Genomic DNA, 17482 nt, shown 5'->3' with positions numbered 1-17482 from the left:
GGTCGCAGAAGGAAAGGGGGTTAACTTCTGATTGGGGAGAGAGGAGGAGTGGGTTTTCCAGTGACATCGAAAGTTCATGGTTGAATTGGTTCAACCAAGAACAGATCGGTTCAATAGTCAGCAGAAGAAAAACTCATGACTGTCTGCAAATAGCCAGTAATACTATGTGGTTTGTGGAAGGAGGAGTTTCCAGGCACATCGGGCTGGATCTTTCTTTCCTCTTTATTTTTCTGGGGGGCGGCGAGGGAGGCACATGTCCTGGGACCTGTCGGGATCGGGGGCCTCCTGCTGCTTAGGGGAGGGGGAGAGACGTCATTTTAAATACAGATGGACATCCGCGCATCTGTAGGAAAGTCTTGAATGCCAGCGGCCCTGTAAGGCTGCTTTTCCCCACTTTTAAACTAAGCTAATGTATTTGTTTTCCCATTTCCTTAGAATTTCTTCCCAGAGCAGATGGTCACTGGGTTTCAGCCGTCCAACGGTGGTCATAACCAGCTTCTGCAGGTACTGGGCAGGGACGCGTTTCTGGGTGGACGTCCTCGCGTCCTCTCGAGTGGCTGGGGCAGCTCCCCCGAAGCTGGACGGGGGTGCCGTCTTCGTACCAGCCCTGGCTCCTGTCGGGGTTTAGAGTAACCAGAAGTAACTGTTGGTTGGGAAATGGGTGCGTAGCCAGGCTCCTTCTAGGCAAAACACTTACCAGCGGGATTCGCTTCCTCCAGGCTAGAAGCAGCGTAAGCGGAAGGGTGGGGGAGAGCAGCCGCCGGCCTGCGTGTTCTCCTCCGGAGCACAGGTCCCGGGCCAGGCTGCCACCCTGGGGGTCTCCACACAGACCCTGAGCTCCCTTACCGGGAAGAGGGTTGCCATGAAACCCTTGAGAAGGTAGCAGAGTGTACGTTCAAACGAGTTTCGTATCTCTCTTCCGTGTCCCTCTGCCTTCTGGTCTGTTCGAGAAATCCCGGCCTTTCCCCAGCCCCTCCCCGTGGCCCCGGCTGAGCTGCCCACACTCTCCCAGGGAAGGCGGGAATGGGGACTGTTAGGCTGTGCCCCGAGAAACGTGTCTGTTTACGGCATGTCGCGTGAGAGAACAGACCATTCATGAACGCAGCCAACGTTCTCCAGGCAGCCTCAGATTAAGAGAAACCATGAAAATTTAGCTCCTGTAGAATTCCGCCCTCTGTCCTCCTTTGTCTGCTCTCTGGGTCACCAGGCCTGTTTTCACCTCCCGAATGGTGAGGGGTTCAGAGCTCTGTTCTGGTGTTGCCCAAAGCCCCCTTGATCCCTACGCCCAGACCCTAACCGCAGCGTTTGTGCCGTGTCCACTGGCCTGTCCACCTGCGGGAGGAGCCGTGTCCCCTCGCGGTCCCTTGGAGAGGACCCGACCCTGCCACTGCTCCGGTCTTCTCCTGGACCTGGCTCTTGACCTCGGTTTCCCAAGGAAGGCGTGCTGCCTGGGGGAGGGGTCGGCTGGGACGGCCGTGTCAACCAGCCGTTCCTGGAGAGATGCGTCAGCTTTCCTTTCCGTGGAGGGCGACAGGGTGGACGTGACACGCTCGGTCTCCTCCCACACAGCTCCCAGCGCTTCCTGTCGCCCGAACTGATAATGAGGCTGCGTGTTTTATGGGAACCCAGGAGAAAGGGAGGGCCCTTAACCCTACTGTCTCATACAGGAATCTACGACGTCCCGTTTTCTCGTCAACGTTGGGAAGGTCCATTGGCTCGCGTGGGCATGAATGTCCCGCACACCGATTTACGTGGGGTTTTAAGGTTTTCGAAAGAAAACCTTAAAAGAAACCGTCATTTGAACATGCTTGGTTTGACCAAAAAAGAATATTTTTGTAATTCAGACGATGTCAGAGTGTCCACAACGGCAATGAGACGCACCTGCTCCCGGCTGGCGGCAGCAGCTTCTGACTCTGACGCATCTCTCCAACAGAACTTCCTGAACTCCAGTAGCTGCCCTGAGATCCAGGGGTTCTTGCACGTGAAGGAGCTGGGGAGGAAGTCGTGGAGGAAGCTGTACGTGTGTCTGCGGAGATCGGGCCTTTATTGCTCCACCAAGGGGGCGTCCAAGGTGGGTTTGAAAGCCACTGCTGCCGCCACCGTCACACCAGGCCGGGGGCATTCAGGGGGGACGCGCCTTCCTTGGAAAAGCACATCCGGGTCCCCCAGGCTTGTGATAACTGGTGAAGTGGACTCCCAGTCTCCCTCGGAAACCGGGCGACTGCCCAGACCTGCGGGCCCCCGGGCCGGCCAGCCCCGGTCTTAGGAGCAGAGAGCCTCCTTGGTGGCCTGAGTCCCTGGAGGATGCTGACTCAGTTTCCAGAGTATGGAATTTGGCACCCAGGCTGGCCATGGGGTGGCTGGCAGATTGTCGCCAAGCTAGTACATGTTACCATAGATATTTCTGGGAAGAGATTGGAGCTGGGCGTGTATGTCCAGGAAGGGCAGGTGAGAGACGGAAGCTACAGCGGCAGGCTTCCACGGCTGGGGCGCTGGGGGCTCGCCCTGCTGGCTGGTGTCCTTGCACACTCCTGCTTGCACACCGTCCTTGTGGTGCGTGAACATGCCCTGCAGCAGGAGAGGGCCCCGCAGACCGTGGCCAAGCGTGCATCATTCCTGCCGGGAGAGAGGAGGGAGGGTCTGGGGGGACCCCAGGCGAGGGCGCTGAGGGCCAGGCCACCTTCGAGCCACTCTGGGCGGTTAGTGGCTGCCCCGCGTGGGCCGGGGACGAGGGGCGGGGGCAGGTGGAGCCGTTTCCATCCTGTACGGGGCCTGGAGGGCAACTTGATTTCCCGACTTCCCAGTGCCCTCGTAGAAGCTGACCCCAGAGCAGGCAGGAGAACTAGGACGACGGAGGGTCAGGGACGAGGATAGGACAAGCTGTCGAGGGAAGACTGCAGGATGTCTGGACCTTGCACACCACGGCTGCAGAGGTGGCCCAGGCCGGGCGTGGCAGCGTGCTCTCCACTTTGAACCCTAGGCTCTAGATGTTCTCTGGTCTTCACTTTGAATGTTTGGTTCAGGAGCTTTGATACAGCATACGGCAGAGTCTCAGATAAATACGCTGTCTCATGGGGTTTTTGGCTTTTTTTAAAGATTTCGTTTGTTTCTTTGAGAGAGAGAAAGCGAGCATGAGAGAGCGAGAGAGCACAGGCAGGGGTGGGAGCCGCCGGCAGAGGGCGCTGAGCAGGGAGCCTGACAACGCCAGACTCGATCCCAGGACCGTGGGATCATGACCTGAGGCAGACGCCCATCCGACTGAGCTGCCCAGGCGCCCCACGGTCGCCGTCTGGGCGGTGGGTTTTCTTGGCGAAGGCTGGGTGCCTCTGCTCCTCCTCAACACTTACTCCGTATGACCAGTCGGTCTGTGGGCTCTGAGAGAGGAGTGCACGCACGGTGTGTGCAGACCGCCCCCTGTTGACGAGCACGTGGGAGCGCCTGCCGTCTGCCGGGTGGCTGACCCCCCTCTCCCGCAGGAGCCCCGACACCTGCAGCTGCTCGGGGGCTTGGAGGAGAGCAGCGTCTTCTCGCTGATCGCCGGCAAGAAGCAGTACGGTGCCCCCACCGACTACGGCTTCTGCATAAAGGTACGGCCCTCCCGCCCTGTCTGGAGGCTGCCTCTCCCTGTGGCATCCCACCGGGGACTTCGGGATGGACCCCGAAACTCCTGTCTTGGCGCTGGGGTTGTTTGGTTGTTTGGGTTATTTTCTAACAGAAACACAGGTTCCCGGTGCACTGACTCATTCATTCCCAGTTCTCAGTCTGTGTCGCTCTCTGAGTAGCACCTTGGGGAGAGGCAGAGGACGTGGCGGGCAGTGTATCAGTGGGCTCCTTGGTTCAGCGACCCCAGCCTGTCACTTGGGTGGCCTCCGGGGCACTGAAAGCCAACACTTTCCGTATGGGCTTCTGGTCCCCGGGACACTGGGTGTGCTCTATCCTGCCTGTGCGCTCACATGTGTGAGAGCTTGGGCTCACATTTATCCACATGTGCACACACGTGAACATGCAGATGTGCTCACACACACACACACGCGCACACACAGATGGGGACACATACATGTGTTCACACACATCTGCACACGTGTACACACCTGCATGAATACAAGGGGATGCACACGTGCATACACATGCACACATAGGTGTGGACACATAGATGTGCTCACACACACACCTGCACACGTGTACACACCTGCGTGAATACGAGGGGATGCACACATGTGTACATGTGCACACAGATGTGGACCTTTCGTGTGTTCACACACACCTGCACATGTGCACGCGCTGCGTGAATACAAGAAAATGCACATATGCGTTCACGTGCACACACAGATGTGGACACATACATGCGCTCACATACACACTTGCACACATGTGCACAGCTATGGGAATGGAGACGCACATGTATGTACGTGTGCACACACCCACGTGCAGGGCCCGCTCTCCCCTGTGGAGGCCGAACTGATGTCGGCGACGGTTGCAGTAGAAGCTTGCCGCGTACGCAGGGCTCGTGAGCTGCTCCGCTAAGGGCTCTCCCGCCGTCGTCTCACTGCATCTTCCCAGGTGCTCGTGTGGGAGCCGAAGCAGCCCCATTGCCCACATCCACGTTCCAGAGAGCGTGTGTGCGGAGTCCCCCAGGCAGGCTGACCTCTGAGCCCGGGCCCCACCCCAGCCTGAGGAGAGGCCAGGGAGCGGGAGCACACTGTTCCCACAAATCCCAGCTTGTGCTTCACCTGGGGAAGCTTCTTGGGCTTGCAAGGAGCAGGAGCCTAGGGCCCGAGGTGCACGGGGAAGCAACACAAGGGCGGCCTCTGGAGGGGCTGGGGCCACTGAAGCCCGGGTGGCCAGCACCCCCTCGTTCCCACCAGCACACCTGCACCGGTTCTACCCATCGCCAGGTAGACCCTGCCTCTGCTTGGGGCCCTGCCATCCCTCCCCAGCGGCATGTGTGACCGTGACCCTCCCCCTGCCCCGGGCTGCTTACCCCCCGAATTCCCCTTCTCTGGGGTGACGCTGGCCACACTCTCTGGGCCTTCCATGGGGCCCACCTTGGGGCCACTCAGATACGCCACAGGCCCTGACCCCCTCAGGGGCGTCTCCCCTCGCTGGCCGAGCCCCACAGGAGCCCTTTCTCAGCTCCACCTCAGTCCTCCCGGGAGGCGACCAGACATCTTTTCTTCCATAGCTCCGGGCCCTCTTCTCCGGTTGAGTCCAACTTTCCCCACACAGACCTGGGCACCCCCTTGTCCCCGTGACACCCACCACCTTCCCTTGTGAGAGTTTGTGTCCTCCGAGATCCCCCTGTTGGGGGCTGGCCGAGCCCTCACGACTCAACGCAACCCAGGCTGGTCCGTGCCGGGTGGAGGACGCAGCCCCTCTGGTCTCATCCTGCTGGCCGGCTGGTGCGCGCCGGGCCCAGGGCTGCCCGGCACGGGCGTGTTCTGCGTTCGCCGTGTCGCACTCACGGGGTCCTCTCTCACCTCCTGCAGCCAAACAAAGTCAGGAACGAGACGAAGGAGCTGCGGTTGCTGTGTGCCGAAGACGAGCAGGGCAGAACGTGCTGGATGACGGCGTGCAGGCTCCTCAAGGTACATGCGTCCCGTCGTGGACAGCCTCCCCGTGGCCCGCCAGCCCCGTGTGCCCACACGTCCTTCCAAACAGGGTCTCAGAAGCTGCTCCCAGAGGCCTCCCGTTAGGTCAGAGCCGGTTTCCGACCGCAGCTCCTGCCTTTCGGGGATGTGGTGGGACTCAGAGGGCGCCCCTGGTTTCTCCCACCAGATGCCAGGAGCACCTCAACCAGTGAGACAGCTGGAAACCAGATGTGACCCGATGTCCCTGGGTGGGGTGCGGGGGCGGGGGACGGCGCCGCCCGAGAGCCTGGGGTCTAGGGAAACGGGCATAAAAAGACCAGAGCGGGCGCCAGGGAGAGAGAGCACGTCGCTCCTCAGGAGGGTTGATGACTTCAGAGACTGAGCACCACGCTCTCGCTTCCCGAAAAGCCGGGGCCACGAGGGAAACGTGGCACGCCAGGCAGCTCCCCACAGCGCCCGACGGACGTAGCGTCTCCTGCCGACACGTTCTCAAGGGAGTCTGTTGTGTAGAACCTCCGTGCCCTCGGCAGCCACTCCCGGTAACCGCCACGGTGATTCCGTGTGACCCCGCGGTGAAGGCTAGGCGTGTAACGGCAGAGGACACCTCACTTCTGCGATCCCGGGAAAAGCCCCTTTGTGCACCTCCGTGCCCCACGTGGCTGCCGTTCCTCACGTACATAAAGTCCATGGGCATCGCACTGTTGTGCGCGGTGGTTGTGAAAGGTGAACGTCATGACGTCTGGAGGAGAAGGCGGTCAGCGGTGGCCGACCCGTGCCGGGGGTCTAGGAATCTCTTTATGAAAATGCCAACTTTCCCCGAAGCTTCCAGCCAGGCAGAGGATCGGGCAGAGCCACCTAGAGAAACAGACCCGCGGAAGGAGGCAGAGCTCGTGACCCCTTGGAGATGCGGGGGGCCACCTGCTCCGAGCACGGCCGTCCTGGAAGCCTCCCTTCCCCAGAACCGCGCCTGGTTTTATTTTTGCTGCCGCTTAAACAAAGACGGGTTGAGCGTAAAATGTTACGATTTCGTAATCAGGGAGGACACGTTAATGTGGATACGGAACACCGTAGATCGGAGGTGACTCCTGGAGAAGCCAACTGTACAGGTTATGGGATGCCATTCAGAGGACACTCCTCGGAGACGTGAAGAATGGGGTCCTCTCTGGAGTGTGTTGTTGGAAAATTCCCGGGACGTGTTATTAAGAATTAGAAAGCAGAACGCTCCCTTGGTTGCAGGAGCAAGGAAAGGAGAAGCTAAAACGCATCTGTGTTTGCTGGTGTGCACCGGAGCGCTCGGCGAGCCTGTGGGTGGGGCAGGCGCGGACCCGCACCCACAGGGGCAGGCAGGAGGGACGCCTTCAACAGTTCTGTACGTGCGTGACTTTTTTGGATCTGCGGATACATAGTCTGTCTTGGAAAAAGCAGGAAAGGAAGCGGGAGCACGTCTGTGACGCTGTGGGACTGGTGCTTTGGGGCCGTGCACAGCCAACCCAGGGAGCGAGGTCTCCGCCGGGCATCGTGTGGGAGACAGACGGCAGGGCCAGCGGAACGGAACCGGGCACGGGGAGGGAAACGCGCAGAACGAGCAGTGATGGTCATATCCAGTGTTACCGTTAGTGCCAACAGGAATGCGTCCCGTCGGAGGTTAGCGCAGGATCAGGAATGTTTGCGAGCATTTGCTTTGGGTTGGACTCTTCCTCACGTCTAACCTCGCCATAGCTGGGTGGCACAGGTGCCTGTCGTCATCCTCCCTGGACCGAGGACAGAGCTGAAGCCCATCGCATCCTGCCCGGGGGCGGGGGCTAGGGGCCTACTGGTGTGCGCACCGTCAGCTCTGGGGTCCAACATCGGGCTCCACAGCTCGCCACGGCACTCCGCTGCCCTCCGCGAGAGCCCGCTAGAAGGGGACCCCCCCTCCACGTCTGCACGTGGCCTTGTTGCGTCCAGTCAGCCCCAGACCCCACATCCCAAAGGCTGTTCCTGAAGGAGGTGAGGGTCTGGACTGAACGGCCCCTGGTGTGGTTGTGACGGGGTTGGGCCACTGCAGGTGACGCAGAAGCTGACGTTCACCTTCAGTTCCCGCTGGTTATGTGCCGTGGTGTCTTACCGCCACCGAGCGGGCTGATGGACCTCCTCCCACGTGAGGACGCCTTACTTCGCCATCCCCCTCCCCGTCCCGTCGTGGTCTCAGAGCAGGAAGCGAAATCAGAAGACTATAGACCCTTGCCTCGCACCCTGACATTACCTTCAGAATGGGGTGTATTTTCTCCCGGGAGTCGGGGCTGTTTGGAGCCATAGGAAACCTTATAAAGTGCGTCTGTTCCCTCTGCCCAGCTCCTGTCCCAGCCTCCCAGATGTGAGCATGGCCTCACGTCCCTCACTGTCCGTCTCCCTGACAGGGGACCTGACCAGGAGATGGTCCATCCGTCCGCCCTCCCTGCGCTTGCTCGGTGCCGGCTCTCAGTCCGGATGTCATCTTCCCTGGTGCGCCCCCCCAGCCCCTCTCGGACAGCCAGGATTGCCCGGCGCTCAGAACATAACAGATGCTTGGAAAAATTGAGCTGGGTGACAGCGGGCACCACCCAGACTCCTGTGTCTGCCTGTGACTGTTTCTTTTTTGAAGCTCTTCCTCCTGGTGTCCTGGGCAAGGCCAGCATCGACCCGGGGCCGGCAGGGGCAGCAGGCGGGGGCTTGGACCTCAGAGAGTCTGGGTCTCGGGCCGGGGTCCAGGGGTCTCAGCGGCACAGACTAAGGAGACACTGGGCTGCGCCTTTCCACGGTTGACCAGAGGTCTTGGCAGTGAGTGATGGCAGGTCCCCGGAGCGCTAGTGCTCTGACTGTCCTGTTCCCAGAAGGGGGTCAGATGTACGTGTCCTCCCTGGAGGAAGCGTTGCTTTTCTGCTGGCCCCGGTGTATCCAGGAGTCACTCCTGAGTGATGGCTAAGTCTCCAACAGCAGTCCGCGTTGTATTAAAATCCTGGGGCTTGTTGGAGAGCAACACCTTATTTTTAGTGAGCCAAGGACCTGTCACGCCTCTGAGTACCATCACAGGTTCTCTTTAAAGAGGAGCTTGAACCTGTGTAGGAGAGCACGGGCCCTGCTGTCCCCAGAGACGCTTGGGGGACAAAGCCGGCAGGTAGTATGGGCTGCCGTTCCTCCTTCCTTCCTATCGTGCGGCTAAATGATTTTGTAGCCATGGCGGGGGGTGGGGGGCATGGAGGGAGCATTAACCTTTGTTGCTGTGCTCTATTATCTCCCCCCACCTTCTAGAAGTTTCTGAAGCTGCCCTAGAAATTCCTCCCCTGGAGGGAGGTGTGGCTTCCCGCGCGCAGGTTTCTGTAAGGAAGCCTTGCGGTAGGGACACCGCAGCCCACGCGGGCCGTTCAAATGTCTGTCTGACAGTTGTCCCCTGCAGGATGCCGGCAGCACCTCTGCTCAGAGGCGGCCTGCACGCCCCACCCTGCCCCGTCCCTCCCTCCCCACCCCTGCCCCTGTTCCCGGTGCTGTGTGCCAGGCTTCCAGGCTGCACCAGCCTGAACGAAGGGAGCAGGACGCAGCAGGAGGGCAAGTGGAACGGACGGAAGGTAGAAACCGAGGCGCATGAAAACAGGGAACTCGAAATGGGGAGAGGAGACGCCCGCTGCACTCCTCTACCTACCGTTGTCTTTTAAGAAGGAAACGTGTGCAAAAACAAAGGAGACCCTAAAATTGACTGCAAAATCCAGAAGGAGAAAATCATGCGCAATTTTAGTTTCTCTAAGTTTCCAGGAACGTTTTAAGCTCTGCATGGCGTGAACGGTAACAGACCGTGGAACCCGCGAGGCACGTGGACATGTCGGTCAGCGGCCCGTCCTGCTTGTGGGGCTGCACTGTCCCTCCAGAACCTGCTCCGATTTCCTCTCTGCGAGTAACCGAGGAACACGGCTGCCTATTTGTACGTCTCCTACAAGACCGTAGCTCCCTCGAGGTCGAAAGCGCATCGCGTACTGGCTTTGCGTTCGTGGAGCTGAGCCTGCCAGTAATGGATGGTGACCCTAAACCCTTGTGCAGTCTTTGCACGGGGAAATACACTTCCATCTCACTTAAGAACGTCAATGTTGAATGTTTAATTCTGTTCCAAGAGAAAGGGATCGGCGTGTCATTCACGTGGCGATGTTCACCACTCATACGCCACCGCGTGCGGGGAGGCTGTTGCACACGTTGACTTTGAACCTGCAACCGTAGCCATTCCCCTTATGTGGGGACGTCTCTGCAGTCCCTTTACATTCCCGGAGCAGGACATCAGCTCTCACTCATCTGTCTTCTTTGTGAAAGTGCCCAAGAATGTTGCATTCAAGCAGATGTGAATACGAAATAAGAAACGTTTTGCCCAAAATGGGGGCGAATAATTCTATGGCCATGCGTTTTTGTTTTTGTTTTTTTTTCCAAGCAACGGAAGGAAGTGTAAAGGGAAAAGAATGATTGGACCGTGTTTCTTTAAAACCCACTCATCTAAAATAAAAAGGGGGTACTGTTAAGGAGTTGGCACTGTAGGTCGTGTACAGCAGGTTAATAATCTGAAAACTGTCATTTATGCCAATAAAACTACCTCTCTGAAGGCTGGAGTATTTATTCGTAAACAGGGAAAAAAAAATTCTTACTCGTGGGACTTCAAAAAATAACTGTGGGAGGTAGACGGCTCCTTGAAAACTTAAGGCAAACATAGTATTTCAAGACTACAGTGCAAATAAAACCCAGTTCAATACCTGCTTAAAAACAAACCAGTTAGATGGCTCGTGGGTCAAGGATGAGTCCTCCGAGTGAATTATTGGAACCGGGAGCTGTCTTGGGCCGTCCTGAAGGGCGTGTGTGTGTTTCCCTTCTCATTCTTTCTTTGCCCTGAATTTGATGATTTTTCTTTAATGCTCTGAAAGGGATCCTTGATTTTAAGCCTTAGTTTTCAACTGTTTGTCACGTTTGTACAAGTATTCGATTCAGAGTGTTGGTACGTACACGTGTGTGCGTGCCTGCCACACACACACTTCTGCTTAGAAGACCACACGTGCACACACGCATGTACGGGTGTGTGTTGTGAGGTCACACAAGTTTAGAACACTTACGTCTCTGGGCCCCCGGGTGGCTCAGTTGGTGAAGCGTCTGCCTTCTACTGGGGTCATGATCTCGGGGTCCTGGGATCGAGCCCTGTGTCGGGTTCCCTGCTCAGCGGGGAGCCAGCTTCCCCCTCTCCCCCTGCGTCTTCCTGTGTGCGCTCTCTCTCTCTCAAGTAAATAAATAAAATCAAAAAGAACATTTATGTCTGTCTGACATCAATTCTTCACTCCTTCTGAAATCTGCTGTTATCTGCATCGGGGACGCCCGCCCCGACGCCTCACCACCGCTGTCACTGCGGGTGTGTCTGTCTGCACGGTTTTTCTCCTCCTTTCTGTGTTTCTGCTTTTCCGGGTCCTCATCTCTGACAAACACCGTGTGGTCGGACCTTCTCCTCTGGTCACCTTCACGTTCCCGTTGGCGTGTTTGTTGGGAAAGGTGTCCTTCCGTAGCTTATTAGGAACGTTGGTGCTTATGTCTGCCATCGCTGCTTGTTTTCAGTTCGTCCCATCAGCCTCTATTTATCTTTCTCCCCATTTAAATTGGGGGGGGGCAGGGGAGACCCATCACTTAGTTTTATTTCGATCTTTAACCCCGTCCACGTTGTTTCTCTCCTCCTCTCCCTCCTGGCTGTCCTGGCACGATCTTCCCCTCGCTGGGCCCCAGCGTGCCCGGCTGTCCCCACCGTGTCTGTGCAGGGGTGAGGCCCTTCTCAGTATCTCATCCTAGATTTCCGTTCTTCCCGTGTCTTAAGCCGCTTAAGACTTGGAAGAGGCCCTGTCGTTCATTTGGATTCCCTGCACATCAACACCGACCCTTTCCTGGGTTTGCGTCCCTTTCGGGGACCAGAGATGTGCCGAGTTCTTCCAGCATGGGTCTGCTGGGAGCGGCCTCTGTCGCCCGAGATGGGCTCGTCTGCCGTCATTCTGTCTCGCATCCACTGTCGAGGGAACTGTCCACAGACCCTGGGGTCCCTCCCGCCCGCCGCCGCCCGCCGCCGCCCTCCGCACCCTGTTCCACTGCCTTCTCTCTGCATGTCCGTGGAACTCAGCCGCCTTCCGCTTGCGGCTCCGGTGACCATGACCTGCGCTCTTCCCCGCGTGTGTTGGTTGCTCTCTCTTTTCCACAGTCGTGCGGGGATGGGCGGGGACGTGGGTTTCTCCCTGGTAGCCCACCCCGAGATCCTACAGCCCTTCGTCCTTCTATCCATTCTGGAACATGCTTGGCCGGCAGCCCTTGGGTGCTTCTCGCGGCCCGTCCCCCGTGTTCTGGGAGCACCGGCACCTTCGTGGCGGCCCTTCTGCTGGTGTTGCAGACACCAGAGGACACCCTGTGGGGCTGAAGCTGGAGATGAGCTTCCTTCCCCGTGTGTCTTCCTTCCCCGTGTGGGCGAGCGGGGGAGCAGGGTGCAGGCGGGCGGTTACGGGCAAGCGGGACTCTGCTTATTGCCCGGGCCCAGGAAGCATGGACCGTGGGCGGGGGGGGGGGCGCAGGCTGTGTGTGTTCGAACCCAGAGCCCTTTCTTTACCATGACCCTGAGTGACCTGCCCTCCCTCCCCTGTTGCATCTGTTGCTTGTACCTGGGGATAAGGGACGCGTTTCCTGACGTGGAGAGGAGTAAAATGAACTGAAGCTCTTGGAAGTGTACCTGGCCCGTAGCAGCATTCACTAAGGTTAACTGTGGAGATAGAATTTTTTTTTTTAAGATTTTGTAAATTTATTTGAGAGAGAAAGAAAGCATGAGCAGGGGGAGGAGCAGAGGCAGAGGGAGAAGCAGGCTCCGTGCTGAGCAGGGAGCCCGAGGACAGAGACTCCATCCCAGGACCCTGGGATCATGACCCAAGCTGAAGGCAGACGCTTAACCAACCGAACCCCCAGGCGCCCCTCGATCTTATTATTACATCGTCACTGCCTGGTTCTCCCTTGCCCCCCACCAGCGTGAGCGAGCCCGTAAGCCGCTCCTGTCCACAGGGGGACAGGCACGCAGGGGTGAGGCTGTGCGCCCACAGCGGCAGCTAGGGTCGCTCCCTGTTCCGTACTCCGTGTGGTCCTTCCCTGCACGGGTCTGCCGCGTTCCGGGGCTTGGGGGGCTCCAGGGGCCCCGGCGGCTGACTCCGGCCTTCCCCCCGCAGTACGGAATGCTGCTGTACCAGAACTTCAGGATCCCGCCCCCGCGGAAGGCCTTGCTCCCCTCCTTCTGCACGCCGGTGGTGAGTGCATCTGCGGCGTCCTGAAGGCGGGTCCCTTCCCAGCATCGCGGCTGAGCGCGGGTGGTTTCCGGGGAGACGGGTTTGTCTGTCCGGCGGTGTGACTGCTGGGGTCCGGTCCTGTACCGGTCAGGGTGGTGGCTCTGTTCAGGAGCTCAGGGACTGTCACCAGCCATGTCTTGCTCTCGCCGGGGGCAGTCGTGGCACTATGGCCACGGGTGACCCTGAAGCTGGAGCCTCGCCTGGTGGGAATTAGACCTGGGAGTGTCCTTGTCCTCAGGATGTCCTCTACTTCCCCAAGGTGGAGGAACACTTCGTCCTCTCCAGACACGACCCTTTAGCTCCCCCAGGCCCATTCCTGGGAGGGGCCAGGTGTGCACAGAACTGAGCCCCTGGGGGAGGGACTTGGTGGCTGCTGGAGGCCTGCAAGAGACCCCACCGCCCCAGCCCTGCGGCACCCCACGGCCTCCAGCGGAGTTTGGGTGCCACGAGGCGACTGGAGCGTTTCTTATTCCCCTCCAGAGAAACCAAAGCCACCTCTAGGTCAAGGGCCCTCCTGCCACAGAATTTCCACCTGAACCTTAGAGTGCAGGGTGGGATGTTCCGTCACCCTTCCCCGGCCGTCGCTGGCCTGGTTCCCTCCATTTTAAGAACTTGTGGCCTTTCCCTCCAGCGCAGCGTCTCTGAGAACTCCCTCGTGGCGATGGATTTTTCTGGGCAAACAGGAAGAGTGATCGAGAACCCGGCCGAAGCCCAGAGTGCGGCCCTGGAGGAAGGCCATGCCTGGAGGGTAAGGCCAGGCCGTCCCGTGGACAGGCCCCCTCGTGGGTAGTGCCCCTGGCCCCCCTGCTGGCCTCCCGGAAGAACGGCCCCGTGGGCGTGGTTGTGGGGACAAGGTGCCGGGAGGGGAGGGTGGCATCACAGTCTCAGCTCGGGGTTCCTCCACGTTCCCAGGGGGAGGAGTGGGGCAGGAGCAGAGCCCTCTGACCTCGCGGCTCCTGCACAGAGCTGCCCCTGCTAGGGGCTGGTCAGCGGCCATGTGTGGACAGCACGGAGCCCGCCCACCCTGACGCGGCCGCTCGGCGCTCACACCCTGGCTCGACCAGTTTCGTGGCCTCAGACAGTCTCTTCCCTTGGAGGCTCCTGCTCCTGACCTCCCCATGGGGAGAGTGTCCCCCGATGTCAAATTCTCCGAGATTTGCAGACAACGTGAGCCCGCTACTCTGGCTCAGAGTTCCCTGAACGTCTGCCTCAGAGCATGTTGGAAAGGAACGTCCCCACGGCCCGGGGTCTCTGTAGGCCAAGTGTTCCCCGTGGAGAAGCGCGTGCTTTTCTCCCAGAACGTCCCACGGATTTCACTGTGTGCTTCAGTCCTGGGATCACGGGGATTCCTCAGGGTGCTTCTGTTTCCACGCCCGTGGCCGGATGTGGCGGGCTGGGGAGGCTGTCCCTCCACGGCCAAGGGCCCCACATCCCGGCCGGGCCTCCCCGCACGTGTGCGTCCCCGGCGGTGGCGGGCCGTGCTGGTCCGCTGTCTCAGCGCTCACACGGGCGTTCCTTCCGCAGAAACGAAGCACACGGATGAACATCCCAGGCAGCCAAAGTCCCCTCCACCCCTCCACCCTAAGTACAGGTAAGCGCCTCATGGCGGCCTGATCCTTTGGTCCTAAGGGTGGCCCCCATCCCTCTCGGAGCTTCCCCTGACACCCAGGCCCAGCGTTCGCCAGGAGAGGTGTAGCTGTGGGAACCGGGACCCGGCGCTGATGGCCGGTTCGCTGTGCCTTCAGGGAAGCCAAACCCCTCCTTTCCCCTTCCCTCCGCAGTGATTCATAGGACGCAGCACTGGTTTCACGGCAGGATCTCCAGGGAGGAGTCCCACCGGATCATCAAGCAGCAGGGGCTGGTGGACGGGTAAGGAGGTGGTGGCCTGGGGAGCTGCCTTCTGCCCCTGTTGTGCTGGGCACACCTTCTGCCTGGTTTCTGAGATTCTGGGTGGCGGCAGTCGCTACGGCCTCAGTTGGAAGAGGGGAGAATGTGGCTCAGGGTGAGCGTGGCGCAGGGCAGGCTCCGCTGGCCGGCGGCCGAAGGAAGATCGTAACCCGTCTGTTACCAACTTCTGCCTCCGATCAGACAGACGGACGAAGAGCACAAGCCGGTTGTTCTTCATTCGCAGGGCAGGGGCAAACGAGAGAACAATGTTTTTATTTACATTTGATCAGGTGGCTTTTGCTGAGAACAAACAACCCCGAAGCCTTCAAGGCTTCAAGCCACAGAGCTGGATCGTTTCTCACAGTCGGAGCTGGTGGAGGGAGTCCTCCTCACCTGGGCCAGCTGTCCTGGGGGCGGGTCGGCCTCCCTCCCCGGTCTGGCGGCTGGTGCTGGTGTTGGCTGCGGAGATGGGGCGACTGGGTGTGTGTGCCAGCAGGCTAGCCTGTGGACACCGCTCCGTGGCCATCACGGGTCCCAGGAGTGAGAGGGGTCGAAGCCCGATGCAGAGGCCCTTCTCAGGGCTACTGTCCCGCTGGGCGACGCAGGGCCCTGCAGCCTTGCTCTCCTGGCCACTGGAGGAGCTGCTCAGGGCCCTGGATGCACACCTGTGTCCTCCCTCCAACTCCCAGCAGGAGGTGCCCTCTGCCCCCCCCCCCACCCGGCTCCATACGTTAAAAGTTTTCCTATAGACATTTTAAAAATTTACCCAGGAGAGGAGAGGATAGCGAGTCCGCATATAGTCCTTGTCTGGTTTTGACGGTTTGCTCATTTTAGTTTGTCTGTGTCCCTTCCTGCATGATTGGCTCCTCCCCCTCCTCCGTCCTTCTCCTGGAAGAGGTTATTTTTTTATTCTTTTTTAAAGATTTTATTTATTTATTTGAGAGAGAGAGAAAGGGAGAGAGTGAGTGCACACACACAAGCAGGGGGAGAGGCAGGCAGAGGGAGAGGGAGAAGCAGACTCCCCGCTGAGCAGGGAGCCCAATGCGGGGCTCGATCCCAGGACCCTGGGATCATGACCTGAACTGAAGGCAGAGGCTTAAATGACAGAGCCCCCCAGGCGCCCTGCCCTCTTGAATATTTTAAAGTAAATTGCAGACATTCTGTATTTTTACCAGTAAACACAGTATGTCTCTAAAACATAAAGAACCTTGTATTTTAACATAATTCCTTAATGTCATCTAAAATCCAGTCTGGGTTCAAATTTCCCTTATTGCTGCAAAAAGAAAAAAAAAAATCCTTTAAGCTGAGTTGGTTCAAATCGGGGCTGACAAATGGCGTTTGGCTGGTAGGTCTCACGCCTCCTCAGAGAGGACGGCGTCCCTCTGCTTCCTTCTCTTCCGCTTGTTGGCTTGTCTGTTGTTGAAGCAGTCGGTGAGTCGCTGGCTGCAAAGGCGGCCGAGCGCTTGACTTTTCCCCCAAGTGAGGGGGTCACTTTGGAGAAGAATGGTTCGGCCTCGCCACCTACCCGTGGTGACAGATGAGCTGCTGCTCATTTAAACTGGGACTATGTCCGCCGATCTCTAAGCACTGGGCTTCTTTCATTCAAAACTTACTATTTTTGATGCTCGCTTTGGCCAGCGGGACTTGGTCAAGTTGGTCCCTGAGCTCTTCTGACGCACCACGGACTGTGCTGGATCCTAGAGTGACCCCAGAGCATTCGGCTCCCGTGAACGTTGCTCTTTGGAAACTCACTCTTTCTAGGGGAAAGCGGCTTCCGGATGCCACAGCCTGTGGGCCGTTTCCGGGGACAGAGCTAGGACATAGGCTCTTTTTCCCCACAGTGAAAAAAATCTGAAACCCTCTCTTTCAGGGTTCACACAGATACCGCAAACTCGGCCGGAAGATGACAGTTTTTTTTTCCTTTGATTTTACTGTATTTCTCTTCTCTTACTCTGAAAATCTTACTAAGGACATAATTATTTGTAAATACTGACTTTCCCTGTGTCTCATCATATCTGGAAAGCAGTCCTGTGGCCCTCGTAATCCTGAAGGCGTGTTCCAGGCAGGTCGTGTCCCAGAGCCACGTTTAAACCGGCTCCTCTCCGGGGTTCTAGCAGCAAACCCCTGAGTGGTCAGTGAGGTTCATCTGTCTGTGTTGGCTTTCGATTTTTGTCAGCGGATCTGCTTTGGTTTCGGCTTAATGCTTCCCGTTAAATTCTACAAAACGCTCCCCCAGTTCCAGAGTCAGAACGGGGAAACCGGGCAGGTTCCCTGCAGACTCTCCGCTGCCCCCGCCCCTCCTCCACGACGGGAGCCCGTTTTATGGGGTCTGTGCATCCACTCCGTGTGGCAGGTGCACCCACTTGGTGAGGGTCTGCCCTGTCTCGGGCTCAGCGTTTCCAGGCCGATGGTAGGACCCTGGGGAGTTGTCCCCTCGTAGTTTGGTTCAGCTGACGTCTCTGCTGGTGGTGCCCAGACCTGTGTGGGCGACGGCATGCCCACGGCCCCTCAGGCTGCGAGGGGGTATCCGCCTGTCTCCTCTGTCGCTGGGGAGGCCGAGCCTCTTTTCTAGAGATCGAAACCTCCTCGGGCATTTCTTCTTTTTCACCATTCTGGAAACCATTTGTATCTTCTGCCCAATGTTCTCAGTCTGTTTTCTGCAAATGTTCT

The 17482-nt window shown here is 58.5% G+C and overlaps 1 protein-coding gene across 2 annotated transcripts in view; it reads left to right on the top strand.

Annotated features, from left to right (window-relative positions):
- GRB10 (growth factor receptor bound protein 10) overlaps window positions 1–17482 on the top strand; it is a 173679-nt gene that overhangs the window by 146554 nt on the left and 9643 nt on the right. For both annotated transcript variants that reach the window (XM_080818250.1, XM_080818251.1), the window contains exons 9-16: window positions 436–504; window positions 1934–2071; window positions 3477–3587; window positions 5487–5585; window positions 12809–12886; window positions 13557–13673; window positions 14450–14516; window positions 14707–14794. In XM_080818250.1, the coding sequence (XP_080674376.1) occupies window positions 436–504; window positions 1934–2071; window positions 3477–3587; window positions 5487–5585; window positions 12809–12886; window positions 13557–13673; window positions 14450–14516; window positions 14707–14794 (767 nt within the window). The remainder of the gene's footprint in view (window positions 1–435; window positions 505–1933; window positions 2072–3476; window positions 3588–5486; window positions 5586–12808; window positions 12887–13556; window positions 13674–14449; window positions 14517–14706; window positions 14795–17482) is intronic.

The sequence above is a fragment of the Martes martes genome (assembly GCF_963455335.1).
Source record: "Martes martes genome assembly, chromosome: 11".
Taxonomy (NCBI): Eukaryota; Metazoa; Chordata; class Mammalia; order Carnivora; family Mustelidae; genus Martes; species Martes martes.
Note: the sequence above shows the minus strand (reverse complement) of the source record. Positions and strands in the feature narration are given on the sequence as shown.